At 42.7% G+C, this 26777-nt stretch overlaps 1 protein-coding gene across 1 annotated transcript in view; it reads left to right on the top strand.

Annotated features, from left to right (window-relative positions):
- fmn2b (formin 2b) overlaps positions 1 to 26777 on the top strand; it is a 415410-nt gene that overhangs the window by 282918 nt on the left and 105715 nt on the right. The window contains exon 18 of the mRNA XM_078230648.1: positions 5718 to 5810. Within this exon, the coding sequence (XP_078086774.1) occupies positions 5718 to 5810 (93 nt within the window). The remainder of the gene's footprint in view (positions 1 to 5717; positions 5811 to 26777) is intronic.

Below are 26777 nucleotides of genomic sequence, written 5' to 3' on the forward strand. Positions count from 1 at the left end.
TAGATGGGTGGAGAACTGGCTTGGCCATAGGAGACAGAGGGTAGTGGTCGAAGGGTCTTTTTCCGGCTGGAGGTCTGTGACCAGTGGTGTTCCGCAGGGCTCTGTACTGGGACCTCTGCTATTTGTGATATATATAAATGATTTGGAAGAAGGTGTAACTGGTGTTATCAGCAAGTTTGCGGATGACACGAAGATGGCTGGAATTGCGGATAGTGAAGAGCATTGTCAGGCAATACAGCAGGATATAGATAGGCTGGAAAATTGGACGGAGAGGTGGCAGATGGAGTTTAATCCGGATAAATGCGAAGTGATGCATTTTGGAAGAAATAATGTAGGGAGGAGTTATACAATAAATGGCAGAGTCATCAGGAGTATAGAAACACAGAGGGACCTCGGTGTGCAAGTCCACAAATCCTTGAAGGTGGCAACACAGGTGGAGAAGGTGGTGAAGAAGGCATATGGTATGCTTGCCTTTATAGGACGGGGTATGGAGTATAAAAGCTGGAGTCTGATGATGCAGCTGTATAGAACGCTGGTTAGGCCACATTTGGAGTACTGTGTCCAGTTCTGGTCGCCGCACTACCAGAAGGACGTGGAGGCATTGGAGAGAGTGCAGAGAAGGTTTACCAGGATGTTGCCTGGTATGGAGGGTCTTAGCTATGAGGAGAGATTGGGTAGACTGGGGTTGTTCTCCTTGGAAAGACGGAGAATGAGGGGAGATCTAATAGAGGTATACAAGATTATGAAGGGTATAGATAGGGTGAACAGTGGGAAGCTTTTTCCCAGGTCGGAGGTGACGATCACGAGGGGTCACGGGCTCAAGCTGAGAGGGGCGAAGTATAACTCAGACATCAGAGGGACGTTTTTTACACAGAGGGTGGTGGGGGCCTGGAATGCGCTGCCAAGTAGGGTGGTGCAGGCAGGCACGCTGACATCGTTTAAGACTTACCTGGATAGTCACATGAGCAGCCTGGGAATGGAGGGATACAAACGATTGGTCTAGTTGGACCAAGGAGCGGCACAGGCTTGGAGGGCCGAAGGGCCTGTTTCCTGTGCTGTACTGTTCTTTGTTCTTTGAAGGAGCCTGGTGGTACATTCACAATTTTTCCACTATCGCATAGTTTGGAGAGAACATTGCTGGGAATATTGCATATCTTTCTGTTTACCAAGTCCACGGTAAGGAACATTTGTGAAAAATAATCCCAGTTGGTTGATTGTTATAGAATCATAGATTTCCTATAGTGCAGAAGGAAGCCATTCGGCCCATTGAGTCTGTACCGACCACAATCCCACCCTGACTCCATTTCCGTAACCCCACATATTTATCCTGCTAATACCCCTGATACTAGGGTCAATTTAGCACGGCCAATCAACCAAACATCTTTGGACTGTGGGAGGAAATCGGTGCACCCCAAGGCAACCCACGGGGAGAATGTACAAACTCCACACAGACAATGACCCAAGGCCGGAATTGAACCTGGGTCCCTGGCGTTGAGGCAGCAGTCCAAAACACTTGCTTGCGCTCGATTACAGCGAGTCATCTTTTCTGAGGTAATGTGTAACATCTCCAGCCAACTCCCATTTCCCATATGTAGCACTTGCCCCCAATCTTCACAATTGCTTAACCTTTAACCAGAGAAAAGTTGTGGTGCCAGTACTTTGCCGCTCATTGTAATCACGCTTTCTGGCATCTGGTCTGTAGCCTTGCAAGTTACAGAATTTCAGGCCTATTTATATTTGCGCATTGGCTATTTGTCTGATCTAGTGGCGTAATTTGAGATGCTTTATAAATTTAAGATATTTTATTTGATATTTAAAGTAATGGTTGGGCGGCACGGTAGCACAGTGGTTAGCACTGCTGCTTCACAGCTCCAGGGTCCCGGGTTCGATTCCCGGCTCGGGTCACTGTCTGTGTGGAGTTTGCACATTCTCCTCGTGTCTGCGTGGGTTTTCTCCGGGTGCTCCGGTTTCCTCCCACAGTCCAAAGATGTGCGGGTTAGGTTGATTGGCCAGGTTAAAAATTGTCCCTTAGTGTCCTGAGATGTGTAGGTTAGAGGGATTAGTGGGTAAAATGTGTGGGGGTAGAGCCTGGGTGGGATTGTGGTCGGTGCAGACTCGATGGGCCGAATGGCCTCCTTCTGCACTGTAGGGTTTCTATGATTTCAGTTGGCCCATGTCTGTGCTGACCGAAGAGAAACTAGCCGCTCATTGTAATCACGCTTTCTGGCACCTGGTCTGTAGCCTTGCAAGTTACAGAATTTCAGGCCTATTTATATTTGCGCATTGGCTATTTGTCTGATCTAGTGGCGTAATTTGAGATGCTTTATAAATTTAAGATATTTTATTTGATATTTAAAGGAATTTTTGTGGGCAAATAAATTGACCTATTTCCGAAGAACGATACATGCCTTCAATTCTGTTTTCTGGCTGATTTTTGTGGAGGAAAAAGTGATTTTTTTAATTGGACACTTGTAATCTTTCAAACGATTTGCTGATGAGGAAAACATCAGATCAATGCGAAGCTGAAAGTTAACCTGCAGCGATTGTGCCACCATCATTAGTGTCAAAGTAATGGTTGAGGCAAATGATAACGCTCTCCATTGTTAATGAACAAATGTTATAGCAACTTCAGGCATCAGGCAGATCCACAATGAAACACAAATATCCAAAGGGTTGTTCTGCCTCTCCGCTGTTCGCAAAATGTTTCTTCCAACAAACCATCTGTCTCATCATTGAAATGCACTGAAGGATGTTTAATAGCTATTTCTGTGATAAATACAAACTAAGGATGTGCGTGCGGGCTAGGTAGATTGGCCATGCTAAATTGCTCATTAGTGTCAGGGGGACTAGCTACGGTAAATGCATGGGGTTATGGGGATTGGGGCTGGGTGGGATTGTGGTCGGTGCCGAATGGCCGCCTCCTGCACTGTAGGATTCTATGATTCTAAACTTGCTGCAAGAAGTTAAATCTTATCCCTTTTCTGTCTAAGTGCCCTTTCAACAATGTGTAGTAATGTGGTGATTGTCCTTTTGGGGTGGCACAGTGGTTAGCACCGTTGCCTCTCAGCGCTAGGGACCTGCGCTCAATTCCGGCTTGGGTCACTATATGCGTGGAGTCTGCACATTCTCCCTATGTCTGAGTGGGTTTCTTCCGGGTGCTCCCGTTTCCTCCCACAGTCTGAAATACGTGCTGGTTAGGTGCATTGGCCATGCTAAATTCTCCCTCAGTGTATCCAAACAGGCGCAAGAGTGTGGCGACTAGGGGATTTTCACAGTAACTTCATTGCAGTGTTAATGTAAGCCTACTTGTGACACTAATAAATAAGCTTTTAAGAATCAATCTGCAGAGTAAGTGTTACAATCAGGGACCGGGGGGAGGAGGAGGAGTGGGGGGGGGGGGGGGGCTGTTGGGATTCACCCTTGTATGCATGGGCTTCTCAGGAGCTGATTGTAACCACGAGGTAGCAAGCATCTATAGTTTTTAATCTATAAATGAGTTGCATTTTCCCTAAATTGGTGAATGAGCATTTTTAAGAGAGAATGTCTGGCATCAGTTTTAACAAGTGTGGGATCTTATTCCTGCAGGTTTTCATTGTTGGAAATTTAAAAAATATATAACAGTTCAAATCTGTCTTTGCCTCTTCCTCGGTCACTCTGAATCCAATCTTTCTTTCCCTTTGCTTTATTCGCTTTCTGCACCTGATGTAAATTCAGCAGCTTTAATTTACCCTTTCTGTTTCAACCTTGTGCTGTGAATTTCACACTCCCTGGCATCTGGTTGGTTAAAGAGATGTGCAGTTGCTTCTCCTGTTCACTCGGGTGCCCTGCTGCTCGCATCATTATTGCCAGCCTACACTTGCAGCAATACTTACCAAGCAACAAAACTGCTAGAATATATCTAACTAACAGCAAATGCTTCTAGATCATAATATGGCCTATTTGAACATGTATTTCTAAAGCAGCAGTCTTCACTTGCTCTCTCATTTGGTTTGCTATGGGATTGTTTGAAGATCCAACGAGCACACATTTGACAAGTTGATCCTGTTTGGGTGAAATCAGTGGGTGTTAGCGTGTACACTAGATTATTTGAGAATCAAAATCAAAGTTGGTCATTCAAATCTGAAACTGGTGAGTAAAATCATATTTCTCATTCAGTTATTACAGCACAGAAACAAATCCCTCCGCTACGCACAGTCGATGTAGGCTATCTATTTTATCTCTCAACTTCTAGGTTGAAATAAGCTGATAAAGAAAAGAATGTTGTTGTTTTATGTAATTGGGGGAGGCAGTGGCCTAGTGGCATTGTCACTGGACTAGTAATCCAGAGATCCAGGGTAATACTCTGACGACCCAGGTTCGAATCCCACCGTGGCAGATGGTAAGATTTGAATTCGATTAAAAATCTGGAATTAAAAGTCTAATGATGACCAAACGAACCATTGCTGATTGTTTTTTTAAAAAATCGATCTGGTTGACTAGTCTCCTTTACCAGGTCATTGAGTGTACCTAAGACAGATAGATAGGTTCTTGATTGGTAAGGAGATCAAAGGTTACGGGGAAAAAGTGGGAGAATGGGGTTGTGAAACTTGATGTGGAGATGCCAGCATTGGACTGGGGTAACCACAGTAAGAGGTCTCACAACATCAGGTTAAAGTCCAACAGGTTTATTTGGTAGCACAAGCCACAAGCTTTCAGAGCGCTGCTCCTTCATCAGGATCATCGACACGGATGCCATCATCTCACGTGAGAACACCATCCACCAGGTACATGGTGCATACTCTTGCAACTCGGCCAACGTTGTCTATCTGATACGCTGCAGGAAAGGATGTCCCGAGGCATGGTACATTGGGGAGAACATGCAGACAATACGACAACGGATGAATGAACACTGCTTGACAATCACCATTCTCTTCCTGTTGGGGGACACTTGAGCAGTCACGGGCATTCGGCCTCTGATCTTCGGGTAAGCGTTCTCCAAGGCGGCCTTACAACACACAACAGCGCAGAGTCGCTGAGCAGAAACTGATAGCCACGTTCCGCACACATGAGGACGGCCTCAACCGGAATCTTGGATGTCACATTATCTGTAACCCCCACGACTTGCCTGGGCTTGCAAAATCTCACTAACTGTCCTGGCTGGAGACAATACACATCGCTTTACCCTGTGCTTAACCCTCTCTCCACTCTCATTGTCTGTACCTTTTAAGACTTGATTACCTGTAAAGACTCGCATTCCAACCATTATTTTGTAAATTGAGTTTGTGTCTTTATATGCCCTGTTTGTGAACATAACTCCCACTCGCCTGATGAAGGAGCAGCGCTCTGAAAGCTTGTGGCTTGTGCTACCAAATGAACCTTGTTGTGAAACTTATCAGCCATGAGTGAATGGCAGAGCAGATTCAATGGGCCGAACGGCCTAATTCTGTTCCTATATCTTATGTTCTTATGAGCCACATATTTCTCCACAACTAAATGACATTTTGGGGTTAAATGAGTTATCAGAGCACTGATGTCATGCGTATCAAGTAGCATGTTTTGAGTGCATATCTCAAGAGCTCATAAAGCTAACACCAGCTCTTTGTGTTAGAATAATCGTGTATGTTGTTTTGGCAATCCATCTATGATTCTGTATGTCCATTTCAACATATAAGTAGCGAAAGCCATGATGTTTCTTGACTTGATAGTCACAAGAGGGCTTTTCACCTTTCTTGTTACAGCTTGTGAGACAGAAATGGAAAAAGTCTGCCGCCTTTCACCAGAAGAACATCTACAGCCTTTTAAAGACAAAATGGAAGAATTCATTAATCAAGGTAAATGGAACAGAGTTCAACCTTTTTATAAATAAAAGACTACGTAAGTAATATTATGTATTTTAATCATGACAATATTTGTTTTGGCATGAGACATTGCCAAGTGGTACAATTAATCAGTGTCATTAATACTTTGGAAGCATATCAGCCCATGAGAGGTTCTTGGGATGCACAACAAAAATACATTGTACCAAACTTATTGCTTTCTTAAACTATATATAATAGTGCTATTAGCTTTCCTCAGTAGCGTTATAAAGATATTTATTACTGAGGCAAGGCTATTAATCATGAGAACTGTTTGTCAATGGTCCTTGTCTGTGGCTTGGGAGTAGATTTTTCCGCCTTATTTATCTCCTGTAAGCACACAGAATTCCTTGTTTTATTTTGCAAAGTAGATGACAAGTCAGCCATTTGAGAATGAGTCAACCTTGCATGTGTATTTCTAAGTTATGGCTTGAGGGCTACCTGGATCCAGCAGACCAGCCAACACTCTACCTTTCGGTGCTCATGTTTCCTCCTGACCTTTTCAGCTCTCTGCATGTTGGGGCCCTGGAGATTTGGAAAGGACTATTTTTGGTCCAGTTCCAATTGGTGGATGCATCCTAACTCTTCAACAGGCCAGAAATGTCAGTGTCTATAGCCTAAGATATTTGCAGATTAATAATGCAGTGATTGTTTACATATGGCCAGTGGCTTTCATGATATGTGCCTAAGCAGATCCTAAAACAAGAAATTTGGAAAGTCCTTCCATCCAATCTTTGAATTCTGACCATTCGAAGCATTTCAAGTTTGTGTTTAGTTCAAATGTTTTAACATTATGGGGGATTGTTAGTTATCTTGTTTGACTACTTTATCCTTGTTCATTAAACTGTTGATCGCAAATTATTATTTTCAGGTCATATTGTTTTACGTACAAGATTTTTTTCAGGCGCAGTAATTGGTTCTTTTTAAACGCACAGCATTTTCCATCAGCTATAGAATCATGCAGTGCATAAGAGGCTCTTCGGCCCACCAAGTCCACACCGACACATTAGAAATACCTGAACTCCCATCTAATTCCATCTTCCAGCACTTGGCCCATAACCCTATAATATGCTATAATATGCCAAGTGTTCATCCAGGTGGTACTTAAAGGGTGTGAGGCAACCCGCCTCTACCACCCTCTCAGGCAGGGCATTCCAGATCGTCACCACCCTCTGGGTAAAAAAAAGTCTTTCCTCACATCCTCCCCTAAACCTCTTGCCCCTCACCTTGAAGCTATGTCCCCATTCAGTTAAGAGAAACAGCTGCTCCTTATCCACTCTGTCCATGACTCTCATAATCTTGTACACCTCAGGTTGCCCTTTAGTCTTCTTTGCTCCAACGAAAATAAACCAAGCTAAACCAGCCTCTCTTCATAACTTAAATATTCCATCCCAGACAGCATCCTGGTGAATCTCCTCCGCACCCGCTCCAATGCAAATGCATCCTAACGATGATGTGGCAACCAGAACTGCACAGAATACTCCAGCTGTGGCCTCACCAAAGTTCAATACAAACTCCAACATGACTTCCTTGCTTTTGTAATCTCTGCCCCATTTGATAAAAGGTCCAGTCAGTTCATAAAGCTCTGACTATGGTGTGTGGTTAGTTTTGGGCCCACTGAAATGCATAAAGGGACAAAATCCAAGAGCTTAGACACCATGTGAAATGGACAAGTAGGCCCCTCCGAAGCGATTGAGGAAAAGTCAACCCATCAAAATACAAACGCGAATGTCAGGACAGTCTTATGAAAAATCCTAATTCAATCTGCCAATAAAGACCCTTGAAACTTGTAGAAGCATAAAATCCCTACAGTGCAGAAGGAAGCCATTTGGCCAATCGAGTCTGCACCAACTCTCCAACAGAACATCGCACCCGGGCCCTCCCATCCATCCCATCCCCGCATCCCCACGCATTTACCCCGCTAATCCCCCTAGCCTACAAATATTGGTGCACTAAGGGGCAATTTAGCATGGCCAATCCACCTACCCTGCACATCTTTGGACTGTGGGAGGAACCAGACCACCCAGAGGAAACCATGCAGACACGGGGAGAACATGCAAACTCTGCACTTTAGAATTGCATCCTTTATTTTGTATTGTTTCTCCTGGTCCATTAAAAAAAATTAAGCAACTTAATTAACTGTGGGAGGAAACCAGAGCACCCAGAGGATACCCACGCAGACAGGGGGAACATGTACAAGCTCCGCGCAGTCACCCAAGGCTGGAATTGAACCCGGGTCCCTGGCGCTGTGAGGCAGCAGGGCTAACCAGTAGTATTAGTAGGGCGGCGCGGTGGTTAGCACGGCTGTCTCTCAGTGCCAAGCACCGGGGTTCAATTCCAGCCTCGGGTCAATGTCTGTGTGGAGTTTGCACGTTCTCACTGTGTCTGCGTGGGTTTCCTCCGGGTGCTCCGGTTTCCTCCCACAGTCCAAACATGTGTGGGTTAGATTGATTGGCCATGATAAACTGACCCTAGTGTCAGGGGATTAGCAGAGTAAACATGTGGGGTTGTGGGAATAGGGCATGGGTGGGATTATGGTCGGTGCAGACTCGATGGGTCAAATGGCCGCCTCCTGCACTGTATGGATTCTATGATTTAAAGCCAGATCTGCAATAGAGAGTGGCATTTGATTTTTTAAAATTGAATTTCATGCCTCACCTAAGTAAGCCCACAGATAAACTTCAGTGGTGTTAACCCATTTCTAATTTGTTTGATTTTACTGTTCAGTCAGAATTCGCACCCAATCATAACCATTATATGTCATTGCGCTCAAATGGCTTGTCAGCACTTCTCTGCTTCTGAACAGGGTGTGAGCACAATCTGGGGCCTTTATGCAACTAAAAGTCATTAATGGACGGTCTACAATACCGGAGTACAAGGTCACCTTTGATCAGTGGAGGTGCACGGCAGCCAGAAATATTTTTTTAGAAATAGAACACCTTTGCTTTGTAAGGAATTTATTGTTCTGGAAATCTGTTTCGGAGAAGCAGTAACGTAATGTATAGTTTTTAAACAGCCTTTCTTCTCCAGCACTGGGGTGGGGGGGGGGGGGAAATAATAATTTTATTTGCTGTGGATATTGACTTTAAAACCGCAGTGCTTCAACTTCATTTTTAAACACATTTTCCAAAGCCCCAAGACAGTAAAGTTTGTTTACCTTTCGAGCTGTCCATCACGCATGTGGGTGTGTGACTGGGATCACAGGCTGCTGTCAGACTGGAGCCTATAGTCCTAGTCTTGCTGCCACGCTTGACTGACAGCTCCAAACGTAAACAAATATCGCAAACTTTTGAATTACTATGGCTCAGTAACCAAGAGGAATTGGGAGGCTAACCTTAACTGGTGGGGGTAAAAAAAATATTTCGGAGTGCTTTAGAATTGGATTTTTAACTGAACTGTGGCCCGGCGCAATGTTGAGTCGCACTCTTTCCCCCTTTCTGAAGGTGTAGACCTGCAATCAAACCCATGGACGTTTAGCACAGGGGTGCCTGCAATGAATGTTTAATTAGCCACTTGGACGGTCATAGACTGGCTGATAACCTTGTGGGTTGACGGGGCTTTTGGGTCAGAGGTTTTTAACTTGACAACGTGGCTCCTCAAGTGTGTAAAGGGAGGCAGAAGAATGGGAGTAATTTATTCAACGTGTTTCCATTTAAAAAAAAAGTAATGCCACATTTCCTAACTAATCGACTGAGGCACTGGTAAATACTCGACTGTTTTATGCTACAATAATTTGAAGGCACTGTTCTGATATCCCTGAATGGCTTGAGTCATTTTATGCAATTTGAATTATCATAGAACTGTGATGTCAGGCAGTGCAATTTAAATCCTTGCCCCTCATCGCATAAAGTAGCTTTTCCTCATGTCGCCTCTGGTTCTTTGCTAATCGCCTTAAATCTGTGCCCTCTGTTTATCAACCCTTCAACCATCGGAAATGGTTTTTCTTCACTAATTATAAATGCTTCATGACTTTAAACGTGTCTGTTGAATCTTCTCTGAGCCTTCTCTGCTCCAAGAATAATCATTATGTCTACAATGCACGGCAGCCTCTCAGCGCCAGGGATCTGAGTTCAATTCCCAGCTTGGGTCATTGTCTGTGTGGAATTTGCACCATTCTCCCCGTGTCTGCATGGGTTTCCTTTGGGTGCTCTGGTTTCCTCCCATGGTCCAAAGATGTGCAGGTTAGGTTGATTGACCAAACTAAATTGGCCCTTAGTGTCCCAGGATGTGTGGGTTAGAGGGATTAGCGAGGAAAATATGTGGGGTTGTGGGAATGGGACCTGGGTGGGATTGTTGTCGGTGCAGACTCGATGGGCCGAATGGTCTGTTTCTGTGCAGTAGGGATTCTATGATTCACATCATTGCAATCTCTCACCCAGAACCATTTTCAGTTAAAGTTCTCTGGCATTTCATATCATTTCTAAAGTGCGGTGCCTGTATTTGGATATATTTCCGGTGCCGGTTCTCCGACCTCGCTCGCAATCCGGATTCTCCCATCCCGCTGCAGTGATTGAAGACTTGAACCATAATAACTCAAAAGTTTGAGCGCCAAATTCTCTGTCCTTGCTGGCAGCGGCGGCAGAGCGTGAACGGTCGGACAATTTCGGCCATGGTGTTAGTTGCAGCGAAATTATTTTTTCCCTCAAAATTCATTTATGGGATGTGAGTATCTCCGGTGAGGCCAGCATCCATTGGTTATCCCAGTTCTGTCGAAAGGGTTGTGATTTGCCTGAATCTTGAACCACTGCTGTCCATGGTTTTTATTTTGACTTTACAATACTATGAGGAAGGGGGTTCTGAATCTTTGGACCTCCTGACATTGAGGGAAGGGTGCTATAACAAGTTGGGATGGCGTATGGCTTTGAAGGGAACTTGCATTTGGCGATGTTCCCAAGTGTCTGCTGCCCTTATACTTCTAGGTGACAGAGATCACGTTTTGTAGGTTAGGCGGATTAGCCATGGCAAGCACGTGGGACTTTGAGTGGTATGCTCTTTCAGAGAGTCGGTGCCTATCCAATGGGCTGAATGGCCTCTTTCTGCACTGTAGAGCTCGTATGGTTCTACGTTATGGAAGGTGCTGTCAACGGACCTTTGCCAGGTTTCTGCAGTGCACAAATATAGCTGCTACACACTGTTGCCACTGTGAACTGCCTTGAATCCTGCCTTGAAGTTCTTTCAGGTTGTGGTCTAGATTTTGTGGTTGCAATGGCAACAAAACTGTCAGCACTTTCACCATTTGTTTCATAAAACTTGTGCTACCCATACATGCTGGGTTAAATGGAGAGATCCTGAAGTTCCTGTCAATAATTCCCTGCTCCTCCTCTGTGTTAGAGAAGTCCTTCAAGGTGGAAATCACTGAATGGACATGTACTTCATAACTTGTACCATTATTTTCACTACGAATCCTTGCCCAATTGAATGAGGTGCAACTTCCTTTTCAACAGTGAACTTATAATCAGTAATGAACAATTCGCTAGTCCTGAAAAAGTAATTTTATAATTGAGGTGACAAATATCTCCATTCTGTGATAATGCTATAGGTTTTTAATTTAAAAAATTATTATTGAGATTTTTAATATTGTTTGACATTCCATTTTCCACTTTAATCCTGCTTAAGTATCCCAATCTTTATTTTGCTTTCTCTAAAAATGACAAGAGGTGAATGATAAACATCTGGTTGTTACTTCCTGGTTTGCTGTCTGAGAGAATTCTTCAGTGTGGTTGGCTGCTTAGCCCTGCTTCATGATGTCACAGTTACGGGACACTAGGGCTCTCTATCTGGCAGCAGTTGGGAACCTGTCTCGGGGGCAGGGAATTCAGATGGTGTTCGTAAAGCAGAAGTGGAAATGAATAGGGTTGGGAAGCATTTTCTGATCAGGGCCAGTGTGATCTCCTGGACTCGTTTCGATCGCCACAGGGGGTCGGAGAGGAATTTTCCAGATTTTTTTTTTCCCCATATTGGCCCTGGGGTTTTCACTCTGGGTTTTCGCCTCTCCCTGGAGATCACATGGTCTGGAATGGGGGGGTGGGGGTGAGTTAATAGGTTGTGATGAACAGAGCATCGTAGTTGTGAGGGACAGCTCGGTGGATAGGATATTAGGATGTAGATAGGCTGGAAAATTGGGCGGGGATCCTGGATTCAGGATTCAATCCTGGACCGGGGAGCGGCGCGGGCTTGGAGGGCCGAAGGGCCTGTTCCTGTGCTGTATTGTTCTTTGTTCTTTGTTGTTCTAGAATGCAATTCAAGACGGGAACTGTAAAAGTCGCAGCATGGAGCTTGTTAGATCTTTGAGGGATGATTTCTTCGAGATCACTGGCAAGCACTCTCACTTTGCTGCAGTCGACAAAATTCAGGCCTGTGAGATTGTTTGGGAGACGGGCAGTGTTTAGTATTAAGAGTTCTTATACTGACAACATCTGATAACAATCAAGTTCTTGTTACCTCCATTAATGTTTTCACCCCTGGAGTATGTTTGTAACAGTAGATCTCAAAGTTACTGGAAGTGTTTCTATAAACGACACAGGATATGGTCCAAGGAAGATCTGATTAGTTTTTGAGAAAATTTGGATTCTAGAATTTCTAAAAGGATCTGTTACCATTGGGAGATGGGGCACCTTGACTTTTCTTTTCTTAACCATGTCGTGGGTTACTTTATTTACAATGCTCTTGATTGTTTTTTATGTTGTTGTGGATGGCCGCAGCTGCTGTGGCGAAATTTGTCACAGCTATCAAATGGTGAGCTGAGTTTTCGGAGCAGATTGTTAGATGTGGATTGGCCAGAAGTTGCCTCCGTGAGATGGACCCTCTTTATTAAAACATATTTTTTTCTTCAGCTTTGTAGTTAAAGCATCAACCAGGCAGGGAAAGTCCTCAAGGAACTGTTGTGCAATTGTAATAATAGTTGAGTTAAGACAACGTGGCAGAGGTATATGCCCTTCTGAGTACCCTTTTCACTTGTTATTGATATTTTATCCTGATTAATCCTTCCATGTGAATACAATTTCTCACTTTATCAGGCGCACATTAGTTAATTATGATGCAGTTTTTTCTGTAACTCAGCAACAATTTATTTCACTGTTTGCAACATAGTTGGTTTAAATCATTGTTCAAGGAATTCGACTAAAATGGCTACAGGGAGAGTGGAGTCCACCAAATTAAATGGCTCGCACCAAATGATGTCTAATTTGGTGTATAAATCTCTTCAGTATACTGCTGAAAGCAGTTAACATTGCTAGTTAATATTGTTGCTTCACAGCGCCAGGGGCAGAGGTTCAATTCTGGCCTCGGGTGACTGTCTGCATGGAGTTTGCCTGTTTTCCCCCTCACTCCACCTACGTGGGTTTCCTCCGGATGCTCTGGTTTCTTGCCATAGTCCAAAGATGTGCAGGTTAGGTGGATTGGCCATGCTAAATTGCCCTTAATGTCAGGCAGATTAGCAAGGTAAATACGTTTGGTCACGGGGATGGAGCCTGGGTGGGATTGTTGTCGGTGCAGGTTTGATGGGCCGAATGGCCTCCTGCACTGCAGGGATTCTATGATGTGAAGAACTCCCTCAATGTATGTCTGAAAATGTTCATATAGACAGCCAGGTAGATATTTTCTCTCATATTTATTGAGGATCTACTTTAAAAAAAAAAGGACATGTCGGTGGAAGTATAACCAGGCTTGCCCCTCACCTTGGTGAACATCTTGAAGCTATGAACATAATGCTGTAGGTCCTCCAAGCAATGCCACAACATAAATGTATCCTTTCCAAGTCATTTTGATTGATTTTAGTGTGGAATTTAGTTTCAAAAATTGGGTCCAAGCTATTCTTGATTTCTCAATTTGTGTGTGCAGCCAGATTTTGAGGCCTTTTGGCAATCCATCTGTTACATTACTTCAGTGTAGTTACGTAGTACAGTACTTCTTTAGGGTTACCTTTCTGGCTTAAATGATTAACTATTGTGAGAAAAGTATACATTCAGTGTACAAACTGCAGTGGGCACTTTCATTAATTTGACTGGAGAGTGCCACTTAAACAATTCAAAGTTCATCAGCCAGACCTCTTGAGCGCTGGCATTTGGAGTGCTTAGAATGACTATTCTCAAATTTCAGGGCTTCAGGGTATGTCATTGGCATACCAAAACCACTTCACTATAAATGTGAAAATGGGAATATAATTGCACCTTGAGACGTTTTAAAATCCCTAAGCTCCTTATCTACTTTATTTTTGTAATAAAATACTATTGTGATTATGCAACAAGTTTGCAGTAAGAAATTGGTATCAAAATGTTTCGAGAGAATTGAATCTAAACATGGGTGCATGGGACAGCACGGTGGCACAGTGGTTAGCACTGCTGCCTCACAGCGCCAGGGACCTGGGTTCAATTCCCGGCTTGGGTCACTGTCAGTGTTGAATTTGCACGTTCTCCCCATGTCTGTGTGAGTTTCCTCCGGATACTCGGGTTTCCTCCCACAGTCTGAAAGACGTGCTGGTTAGGTGTATTGACCCGAACAGGCACTGGAATGTGGCGACTAGAGGATTCTCACAGTAACTGCACTGCAGTATAGTGTAAGCCTTACTTGTGACTAATAAATAAACTTTATTTTTATCTTTCTCCGGTTTCTCTCCAATCTATGTCTTCAGGCTCATCCTGCTCAATGCTGAGAAGTGAGGGGTGATGCATTTTGGTTGGAAGAATATGGAAACAATATAAAATTTACAATACAATTCTTTAGAGGTTGCAAGAGCACAACGATCTATGTGCATATTTTATTGAAGGTGGCAGGACAGATGGAGAGAACAGTCAATGAAGCATATAATATTCTGGACTTTATTAATAGGGGCATAGACTACAAGAGCAAGGAGGTTATGCTGAACTTGTACAAGACACTAGTTAGACTTCAGCTGGAATAATGTGTACAGTTTTGCATGCCACAGTATAGGAAGGACGTAAGCATATAGGAGAGAGTGCAGAAGAGGTTTACAAGAATGGTTCCTGGAATGAAAAACTTCAGTTGTGAAGAGAGATTGGAGATGTTGGAACTTGGGCTAAGAGATGATTTGATAGAGATGTTTAAAATCATGAGGGTCTAGATAGAGAGAAGCTGTTCCTACTTATAAAAGGAGCAAATGAGATCTGAGGAAAAACCTTTTTTCTCACAGGAGTGTAATTCGAGTGTTGAATGCACTGCCTGGAAGTGTGGTGGAGGCAGGTTCAATCGCGGCATTCAGTTGGACATGAATTCTATTCAAATAGTCACTCAATGTACAAGGAAAAGGCAGGAGAATGGCACTAAGTCATAATGCTCTTTTGGAGAGCTGGAGCAGACAATGGGGCCAAATAGCTATCTCCTGCGCCATAACAATTTTGTGTTTCACTATGAAGTAATCTTTTCAAAAGCCCATTCAAGGATAGTATTTGCTGCCTGTGGAATGTATTGCAAGTTACAATGCATTGGAAATTGACAACCCCTTTTAGTCAATGCTGATTATGGCAATTACACTTACAATTGCAGTGGCACCTTTGCTCACAAGACAAAAAAATATAATTTGCAAAGTTTTGGTTAAAATTACTGATTTTTCTTTTGCCATCGGATACATTTCAAATACCCAGTTAGGCATTGATGGACCTTGATGGAAAATAATTTTCATTGTCTTCTGGGGCTTGCAGTACTCAGAATACAAAATGCAAATATTCAAACCATCAGCGATTCCCTCTTGCTAACTTTAGCTATTGAGGGCCAACAATCATGCTTAAATTTATTAGCTAATATTTAACTGGATATTTGTTGCAACCACTTACCCAGACTCCAGCTATCTCCTTTTGTATATGAAGTAGATTGTTCTGCATTGTAACTTGCAAGGTATCAATTGTGCCCCCTACTTAAAAGAAACAAATGCTTCTTCCACTTAATGGATTGCAATTGGGATTAAATGTGCTAGTATAATTATCAAATTGTTGCAATGTGTCGCTTTCCATTGAAGTGCCATCCATTTCAGTCACTTAACACAAACCTGACTGAAATTGTTTCGCAATTACATGAAAGGAAATAATGGGACTATCGGTAACATCTTTATTTCTACATCTTTTTTAAATTAGCATTTCAAATTGATGCTGTAGCTGCCTTGTTGTTGAAATCTGCAGTGAGTTTGATTTGTCTCCATTTCGTCAAAACTAATTATTGAGCAATTGTACAAATGCGGAAATAAATCTATACTTCAGCCAACTTCATAAACAAAAGCAAGAGAAACTTGCAAGTTGGAGCAATTGATATTCTGGGCGTTGTCATTCAGAGGTAACGCAGTCACCAAATTGGGCATTGTCCATGCTTGAGGAAAAGATGACTTTGTGCAAGGAAGTATAGTATGAGGCTCTTAAAAATTTCTCGCATTCTATCTTTGGCATTACTTATGTTATGTGCTCTTACTGCCTGCAATCTGCATGTTTTTTATATGGAAAGATGTATATCCTAATTACATAATTCAGCAGCAAGCTTTTGTGAGTTTGAACCCAAAGATTATTTATTCTCAATGCTCACCTGGAATTAAATGCAAAGATTCACACAGACGCACCCACATGAGGTACAAAGGTCATGTGCTTTTTCAGATTACAGTCTCTGGTTTACAATTTCCAGTGTCTCACATGGCATGCCTCGTTTCTTCGATGATTTCAATGCTTTAAAGTTGAAATGGGGGGTCTTGTGAAGTGAAGAGTTCACACCAGGTTCTGTGCTTCCTTGTTAAATTTCTGGGGTGTTTGTTCTTGGGTAAACTTGGACTCAAACAGGTTAGATGCTTCAGCTGCCTGAAGTCTCGCAGTTTGTTTCAGGTTTGGTTCACAGGCTGTCTGAACTAATGGGCTTGATGGGTCCAGTGGATCTGCTTGCAAAAAGGCTCTTAACTAATTTTAAAACAGCAGGCAACAACACTGCTCCTTAAGTCCTTTTTCTAACTAAGGAGCCAGTGTTCATGTTGACTGCACGTTCTGTGTTATGGCTTAACACCTCCGATGTTCAACCAATCTAGTGTGGTTGGGGAAAACCATCATACGCTGGGGCGGAGATGGGGGCCATTCACTTTCAATTGCCATCAATTTGAGTTTCGATCTTCCCTTTATGTTCGGTTTCGAAGAGGGAAACAGTCTGGCAAACTCCATATTATTTTGTGTTGGCCAATCCTTAAACAAAGGGATGTGTGAATTCACCCAGTTGGCTGTGAACATCCATGTTTAATTAGGTATTTGCTTGAGACTTGGTACAGTCGGTAGCTCAAATGCCAAGGCTCGCATGGGGGGTTGAAGCAGCCATTTCAATTGCTTATTTATGTCCAGTTTTCAAAATGTGTTGTATGAAAAGTCAATATGATATTACTGTATTGGGCACAGTAATGCAGACATAAGAACATAAGAAATAGGAGCAGGAGTAGGCCATCTAGCCCCTCGAGCCTGCCCCGCCATTCAATAAGATCATGGCTGATCTGACGTGGATCAGTACCACTTACCCGCCTGATCCCCATAACCCTTAATTCCCTTACCGCTCAGGAATCCATCCATCCGCGCTTTAAACATATTCAGCGAGGTAGCCTCCACCACCTCAGTGGGCAGAGAATTCCAGAGATTCACCACCCTCTGAGAGAAGAAGTTCCTCCTCAACTCTGTCTTAAACCGACCCCCCTTTATTTTGAGGCTGTGTCCTCTAGTTTTAACTTCCTTACTAAGTGGAAAGAATCTCTCCGCCTCCACCCTATCCAGACCCCGCATTATCTTATAAGTCTCCATAAGATCCCCCCTCATCCTTCTAAACTCCAACGAGTACAAACCCAATCTCCTCAGACATAGGAATTAGAAGCAGGGCTAGGCCATTCAGCCCTTCGAGCCTGCTCCGCCATTCATTTTGATCATGGCTGATCATCAAATTCAATATCCTGATCATCCCCCCCCACCCCACCACCACCACCACCACCACCACCACCACCACTGATCCCTTTAGCCCCAAGAGCTATATCTAATTTCTTCTTGAAATCACACAACGGTTTGGCCTCAACTGCGTTCTGTGGTAATGAATTCCACATATTCACCACTCTCTGGGTGAAGAAATTTCTCCTCACCTCAGTTCTATAAGATTTACCCCTTATCCTCAAATTATGACCCCTTGTTCTGGACTCCCCCACCATTGTGAACATTTTTTCTGAATCTACCCTGTCTAACCCTGTTAAAATTTTAGAAGTTTTTATGAAATCCCCTCTCGCTCTTCTAAACTCCAGTGAATATAATCCTAACCAACTTAGTCTCTCCTCATACAACAGACCTGCCATCCCAGGAATCAGCCTGGTAAATCTTCGTCGTGCTCACTCTAGCAAGGACATCCTTCCTCAGATAAGGACACCAAAACTGCACACAATACTCCAGATGTGGCCTCACCAATGCCCTATACAATTGCAGCAAAATATTACTATCCCTACACTCAAATTCTCTCGCTATGAAGACCATTTGCTGCCTTTACTGCCTGCTGTACCTGCGCGCTTACTTTCAGCGACTGATGCGCAAGGACTCCAAGGTCCTGTTGAGTATCCACTTCTCTCAATTTACAACCATTCAAGTCATCATCTGTCTTCCCATTATTGCTACCAAAGTGGATAACCTCACATTTTTCCACATCACACTGCATCTGCCTTGCACATGCGCGCACATAGCCTGTTCAAATCACGCTGAAACATCTTTGCATCCTCCTCACAGCTTACCTTCCCACCCAACTTTGTATCATCTGCAAATTTGGAGAAAATATATTCAGATCCCTCTTCCAAATTAAGATATAATGTGAATAGTTGGAGTCCGAGCACAGATCCCTACAGAACCCCACTTGTCACTGACTGCCATTCAGAAAAATACCCATTTGTGCCAACTTTGTTTCCAATTTACTAACCAGCTTTCTATCCATCTCAAGACATTACCTGCAATCCCATGTGCTTTAATTTTACATAGTAGTCTGCTATGTGAGACCTTGTCGAAAGCCTTCTGAAAGTCTAAGTAAAACACACTGATTCTCCTCGGTCAACTCCACTAGTTACATCCTCAAAAAATTCCAACAGATTCGTCAAGCATGATTTCTCTTTTGTAAATTCATCTTGACTTTGTCTGATTATACCACTGCCTTCCAAATGCCAAGTTATGAAATCCTTGATAAAAGACTCCAGCAACTTCCCCAGTACTGACATTAGGCTTTCTGCTCTCTAGTTCCCTGTTTTCTTTCTACCACCCTGTCTGAATAGTGAGCTTACATTAGCTACCCTCCAATCTGTATGAACTATTCCAGAGTCCAGAAATTTGAAAAATAACCACCAATTGATCTATTATTTCCAGGGCCATTTCCTTAAGTAGTCTGGGATGAAGATGATCAGAACTTGGAAATTTATCCACCTTCAATCCCATCAATTTCCCCAAAATCATTTCTCTACTAATGTTGATTTCCTTCAGCTCCTCACTAAAACATGTTTCTCTCAGCACTTCTGATACATTATTCATGTCTTCCTTTGTGAAACTGAAGCAAAGTACAAATTTAACTCCTCAGCCATTTCTTTATTCCCTGTTATGAATTCTCCCATTTCTGACTGTAAGGGGCCTACATTCATTTTTGTCAATTTTTTTCTCTTTACATATCTGTAGAAACTTTTAGTCAGTTTTTATGTTGCCTGCTAGCTTGCTTTCATACTCTCTTTTTGTTCAATCCTTAATCAATCCTTTAGTCCTCCTTTGTTGAATTTTAAACTGCTCCCAATCCTCAGACCTATTGCTTTGTCCTGCCAATTGGTATGCTTCTTCCTTGAACCTGATGCTATCTCTAATTTCCCTTCTAAGCCATGGTTTGGCCACAACTCCCTTACCACTCTTGTGCCAAACAAGAATAAACAACTTCTGGAATTCACCTATTCAGTTCTTTAAATACCTGCCATTGCCTGTCCGTTGTCATTCCTTTCAGTAATGTTCCCCAGTCCACCATGGCCAATTCATGCCTATACCGTCATAGTTCCCTTTATTAAGATTCAGGACCCTGGTCTCAGAATTGACTACATCACTATCCACCTTCACAAAGAATTCTACTGTATTTTGGTCACTCATCCCCCAAGAGTTCTCCCAGAATTAGATTGCCAACTAATCCTTTCTCATTGCATAACACCCAGTTCAAGATGGCCTGTTCCCTTGTCAGTTCCTCAACATATTGCTCCAGAAAGCCATCCCGTATGCACTCCAGAAATTCTTCCTCTATTGTACTGTAACTAATTTGACTCTCCCAATCTATATGCAGATTAAAGTCGCCCATGATCACAGATGTTCTTTTAACACATGCATCTGTGATTTCCTGTCTAACGCCTTTCCCAACATTACCACTACAGTTTGGTGGTCTGTATACTACCCCCACCAATGTTTTTTGCCCCTTGTTGTTTCTTGACTCGACCCATACAGATTTCACATCATCTGTGCTAATATCTTTCCTCAACATTGTATCGATATCATCTTTAATCAACAATGCAACCCTACCACCTTTTCCTTTCTGTCTGTCCTTCCTAAACACTGAAGAGTGCTCAATGTTTAGTTCCCATCCTTGCTCACCTTGGAGCCATGTCTCCATAATAGCAACTATGTCATACCCCTTTACATCTATCTGTGCAACTCATTCATTTTGTTTCGAATACTCCGAGCATTCAGGTACAAAACCTTAAGGTGAACACTTTTAACATTTCTTTTCTCTTTACTACTATTTTTTATTCGGTCCTTATCTGACTCTGACTCTGGCTCTTGATTTCTCTGCCTATCACTTTCCTTATTCTCCTTGCTGTCTTTTCCTCTTGTTCTTGATTCCCCCTGCTCTGAATCCTTGCATTCCTCTGCCATATTAGTTTAAACTCCTGCCAACCACTCTAGCAAATATTCCACCCCCCCCCCCCCCCCCAACCAGGAATTTAAAAATTTTTTTTTAAACGTACCTACTTTCCACTTCAATTTCACTGAGAAAAGAGTTGCAAACAACTTTGTTTCATTGATCACTGAAAAGTGGAATCGGAGAGCAATACAGCATGGAAACAGGCTCTTCGGCCCAACTGGCCCATGGTGCCCTCCCAGCTACTCCCAATTGCCCATGTTTGGCCCACATCCCTCTAATCCTTTCCCATCCATGTGCCACGTAGATACTCCTGCTTCACCTCAAACTTTCACCCTTTAAGATACTCCTCAAAACTGACCTTCATTAACCATTTGCCCTAAAACCTCTGTCTCAGGGTCAAATGTGCCGTGTGCTATACAGGTTAAAGCTGCTGTTGTTGACTGGTGTCATTTTCCGATCTTGCAGCCAGATGCTTTGTTACGGAAGCAGGTAATAAAGACCAGACTTGATAAACATAGAAACTAAAAGCAGGTGTAGGCCATTCAGCCCTTCGAGCCTGCTCCGCCATTCATTTTGATCATGGCCGACCATTGAATTCAATATCCTGATCTCCTTCCACTTCCACCCCCACCCCCGACCTCCCCTCATATCCCTTGATCCCTTTAGCCCCAAGAGCTATATCTAATTTCTTCTTGAAATCTCAATGTTTTGGCCTCAACTACATTCGGTGGTCATGAATTCCACACATTCACCACTCTCTGGGTGAAGACATTTCTCCTCACCTCAGTTCTAAAAAGTTTAATCCTTATCCTCACACTATGACCCCACCCCCCCCGCCCCAGTTCTAACTCGCTACCACCACTAATAAATGATGAAACATTGTGTTAGTTGGCAAAGTAATAAATCTGTGCATCACATCAGAAGTTTTATCCTTTGCGCGAAAAGATGAGAAATATATTGTGAAGTACATTGAAATTAAAATAGTTTATATGAATTTAGAAGGAATAGCTTCATTTTTCCCCAGACACGTTTAACATTCAGATATTTGTGTATTTTCCAGGTAGTAAATTCTTTGTTTGACAACACTTTGACCTGACGCAATTTGTAACTAATATTAAGCTTCAATAGCCAAGTGATAGTTATTCATGCCAGTAGGAAAATGAAGCTGATGTGGAGCTACTTAGTGCCTAACTGTGATAATTTGCTGTGGAACATCTCATTCTAATTTGTAAACAGCTCTTCATGGAGCATCCTTTTGTTGATTAATCTCCCTTTTAGCTTTTACTTGTGCTAATTAACATAAAATTGAAATCTAGTTTTGTTAGCATAATGGATTTAAATAAACATGGAGCTGCTTAAATAGTATGGCCTGGCCATTAATTATCCATTGGCTTCAGTGAAGTAACTCGTCACCAAAGATTGATGTTTAAACAAGAAAGTCTGAGGTAAACGATTAATCCAGAGCTGTGCGCAGACTTGCCCTATTTTTTAGAACTGCACTAACTATTTAAAGTAACTTAAAATATTTTACCATTGTGTTAACTACATGTGATGTCAAATCAGTCTTCAAATTTCCAATAATAGTTTCTGAATTTATTCATGGTCGTTGATTGTGCATTCTCAGTTAGTTGGCTGAGTGGATTGAAAACTGTATAATTAATTGTATAATCTTTAATACTTTTGTGTTATTGATTTTTTGGGGGGAATAACATTTGCAGTTTCTAACTTTTTCCCCCAAAAGCTTGTAATCTCATCACATTAATCGCAAGCTATCATTGGCAAGGACATGAGGTTCAGAATAATTGTAACAACATTTGTTTAGCTTAATTTCTTGGCCAGAATCAAATCAATTGAATTACAATGAAAGAAACACTATCCCTTTTTCCAATGTTGTGTAGCTGACGACCCTTTGATCTGAGCAGAAGTGTTTTGTTTCTGAAACCCCCCCCCAACCATCACCCAACCTTACTCTCGGCTTTTAATGTTTAGACAGATATAATCGATGAGGTTCTCGGCTCGGCTTCACACTGGGATCGGGTAGAAAAACAACCAGATGATTTTTCACTGGCTTAACAAACACAGCACGAAATCCTTTTTTTTAAAAAAAAATACTTGATCCTCTTATCCCAGTTCTGCCAGCAAGTGTCTTCCCCTACTCATTTCAAAATAAATAAAGTTGAAGGCTAGGCAACTGTTAATGACATGTTGGCTTGGACACCGTACACTCAGTCCAGTATAGCATGAGTAAGGAACTTCTGGTAACAATCTGACTTGATTGTGCTTAGTCTACCAACACGGCCAGCATGTGTCCATTCAAAGTCAACTTGACAGTTTGATCCTTCATAGAATCCCTACAGTGGCGAAGGAGGCCATTTGGCCCATTGAGCCTGCACCAACAACAATTCCACCCAGGCCCTATTCCCTGTATTTACCCTGCTAATCCCTCTGACAAGGGGCAATTTACCACGGCCAATCCAAAGAGCCTACACATCCCTAGAGTGTGGGAGGAAACCGGAGCACCGGAGGAAACCCACGCGGACATTGGGAGAATGTGCAAACTCTACAGAGTCACCCGAGGCCGGAATTGAACCCGGGTCTCTGGCATTATGAGACAGCAGTGCTAACCACTGTGCCACCGTGCCACACTTTAAAGACATTCTATAGTCAGGCAAACTTCGATTCTCCCCATCAGAGAATTGAACCCCGGCCTCCTGCATTGACAGGCGGAGATTGTAACAAGCCTTGTGTTACTGAGGAGCTGCCTTGCATTACTGAAAATTAAATGACTTCCATTCTTTTATTTATTATCACGAGTAGGCTTGCATCAAAACTGCAATGAAGTTACTGTGAAAATCCCCTAGTCGCCACATTCCAGCACCTGTTCGGGTACATTAAAGGAAAATTTAACATGGCCAATGCACCTAACCAGCACATCTTTTGGACCGTGGGAGGAAACCGATACACCTGGAGGAAACCTGTGCAGATTCTGCACAGTGACCCAAGCTGGGAATCGAACCCAGATCCCTGATGCTGTGAGGCAGCAGTGCTAACCACTGTGCCACAGTGCCGCCCATATCATTCTTGCAGATTTTATTTTTAATGAAGGAATGACCTTTGTTCTACTGCCATCATAGAAATTCCTTGGCTCAAATAGATAGTGGGTACTTTCCTTAATAACTGAAGGAGATAGCCTTGTAGTACGAATTAGTGTGACGGGGCAAAAGGCATCTGGAATTATTTCCCTATTTGAACTAATGAACTATTCGAATGGGCAGCACGGTGGCACAGTGATTAACACTGCTGCTTCACAGCGCCAGGAATCCAATTCGATTCCAGCATTAGGTGACTTTCTGTGTGGAGTTTGCACATTCTCCGTGTCTGCGTGGGTTTCCTCCGGGTACTCCAGTTTCCTCCCACAGTCCAAAGATGTGCCAATTAGGTGGATAGTCCGTGTTAAATTGCCCCAAGATGTGTAGGTTAGGGGGATCAATGGGGTAAATATGTGGGGATGGGGCCTGGGTAGGATGTTCTATGGGAGAGTCAGTGCAGACCCGATTGGCCAAATGGCCTCCTTCTGCACTGTAAGGATTCTATGATTCTATTCTATGATTTTATCATTGTGTGTTAAATGAGCAAAATCCTGATTTAAAAAAAAAAAATCATAACTCCAATAATAAACTCAAACTGCATTCTTTAGATATGTAGATAATTTGTATGATTTAGTTTTGGAGTTGGGTTATATCATGAGAAGATTATTGCCCATGAATTTCATTGTCAGAATTAATAGCTGCTTTTATTGTGGATGGATTACAGCCTAGTGATGCAAGTAAGGTTTGTGTTGGTTACCATTTTTCTTTCCCTGAGTGGGTAATACTGGGATAGGAGAGGGCCTCGAAATAGTGCAACGAATGAAATAGCCAAAATGCACTGAAAATCAGCAAATTAAATTGTTTAAAAGCAACCCAGTTGAATGCCAATATTGCATAGAGGCAATATTGCACTGATCTCTCCAGTCTAGAATGCTTAGGATTGAAGCATTTCTGGAATTCAACACTTTCTGTATTGTAGAATGTTAGAATGTCTAACCACAAGCGTGTGAACCGGATATAGATATGTACCTGAGACATAAGCATGTGATAAAGAATTATAAAGTACTGATAGTGTTTCTTTAACAAATACTGCATCTTCCAAGTTTCCAAAGTACTGTGTTGTAATAAAAGGATGATGGTAGAGAGGGAATGAGACATTTCAAGTGACCCAGAATTAATACTGCCAACAGGCCCAGGTTGAGGACAGTGCGGTAATGATTATTTAATATACGTTCAATATAAAACTGAGAATAACTTCCTTCCCCAGAAAGAGAAGTCATGTACCAGTGTGAGGGGCTTTGATTTTTTGACATTAATCCCTACCTTAATTAGCCATCTTTTTTGTTTCTCTGTCGTCCATCTAGCCTCTCTCCTGCAGTCTTCCTACTAAAGCAGCCAAAGGCTGGCATTCCTCTTCAGTAGAAGTATCATTAGAATGACTACAAAGACTATCACGATCAACAATTCACAAAGTATCGCAGCACCACAGATGGGAGAGTCGCGTGGGCCTGATTTTTAAAAAATAATTCCAGAGAACTAGTATTTCTGTATTTCGGATTTCTGGATTGGAGAGATTACAACGTACTTGGCGTTGCACCAATACAGAATCTGCAAAACAGCTAAGAAAACCGGCTAATTACCAACCCATATGTTTTTTTTTAAGTCATTGTTGGAGAAACAGGCCAGAATATTGATTTGCCGGATGTGAAAGAAATAAAGTTGCCCCGGTGCACCGCTGGGCATGGAAGAGGAAGAAAGCTGGACAGCTTTGTCCAGTTCTGTCTGTGTGGAGTTTGCATATTCTCCCCGTGTGTGTGTGGTTTCCTCTGGGTGCTCTGGTTTCCTCCCACAGTCCAAAGATGTGCAGGTTAGGTGGATTGGCCATGCTAAATCGCCCCTTGTGTCAAGGGAACGAGATAGGGTAAATGCATGGGGTTATGGGGATAGGAACTGGGGTGGGATTGTGGCTGTTGCAGATTCGGTGGGTCGAATGGCCTCCTTCTGCACTGTAGGGATTCTATATGTTTAAAAGCTTCTAATTAGAAGAGCCAGGCTGATAAGCAACTCATTGCTAAAGTCAAAAGCCGTCACTGACGTTCTGGACACTGGCCAGTGGAAGTTGTCTGTGCATTTTATTTAGGTAAACTCTCTAGCGGAGCAGTAATAAAGTAAAGTTTATTTATTAGTCACAAATAAGGCTTACATTAACACTGCAATGAAGTTACTGTGAAATTCCCCTAGTCGCCACACCTGTTTGAGTCAATGCACCTAACCAGCACGTCTTTCAGACTGAGGGGAGAAACCGGAGCACCCGGAGGAAACCCACGCAGACACGGGGAGAATGTGCAAACACCACACAGTAAGAAGTCTCTCAACATCAGGTTAAAGTCCAATAGGTTTATTTGGTAGCAAAAGCCACTAGTTTTCGGAGCGCTGCTCCTTTGTCAGGTAAGTGGGAGTTCTGTTCACAAACAGGGCATATAAAGACACAAGTTAGTAACTGTCCTGTCTGGAGACAATACACATCTCTTTAACCTGTGCTTAATGCTCTCTCCACTCACATTGTCTGTACCTTTAAGACTTGATTACCTGTAAAGACTCGCATTCCAACCATTATTTTGTAAATTGAATTTGTGTCTTTATATGCCCTGTTTGTGAACAGAACTCCCACTTACCTGACAAAGGAGCAGTGCTCCGAAAGCGAGTGGCTTTTGCTACCAAATAAACCTGTTGGACTTTAACCTGGTGTTGTGAGACTTCTTACTGTGTTTACCCCAGTCCAACGCCGGCATCTCCACATCTAAACTCCACACAGACAGTGAACTAAGCTGGGAATCAAACCCGGGTTCCTGGCGCTGTGAGGCAGCAGTGCTAACCTCTGTACCACCGTACCGCCCAAGAGTAGTATGATTCTCTGTTACGTAAACAGCAAATAACAGTGTGAAACAATTCGCAGCAGTATGAAGGCAGGTTTTTAAAAAGCCAAAGAAAA

Source organism: Mustelus asterias, chromosome 15, assembly GCF_964213995.1.
Source record: "Mustelus asterias chromosome 15, sMusAst1.hap1.1, whole genome shotgun sequence".
Taxonomy (NCBI): Eukaryota; Metazoa; Chordata; class Chondrichthyes; order Carcharhiniformes; family Triakidae; genus Mustelus; species Mustelus asterias.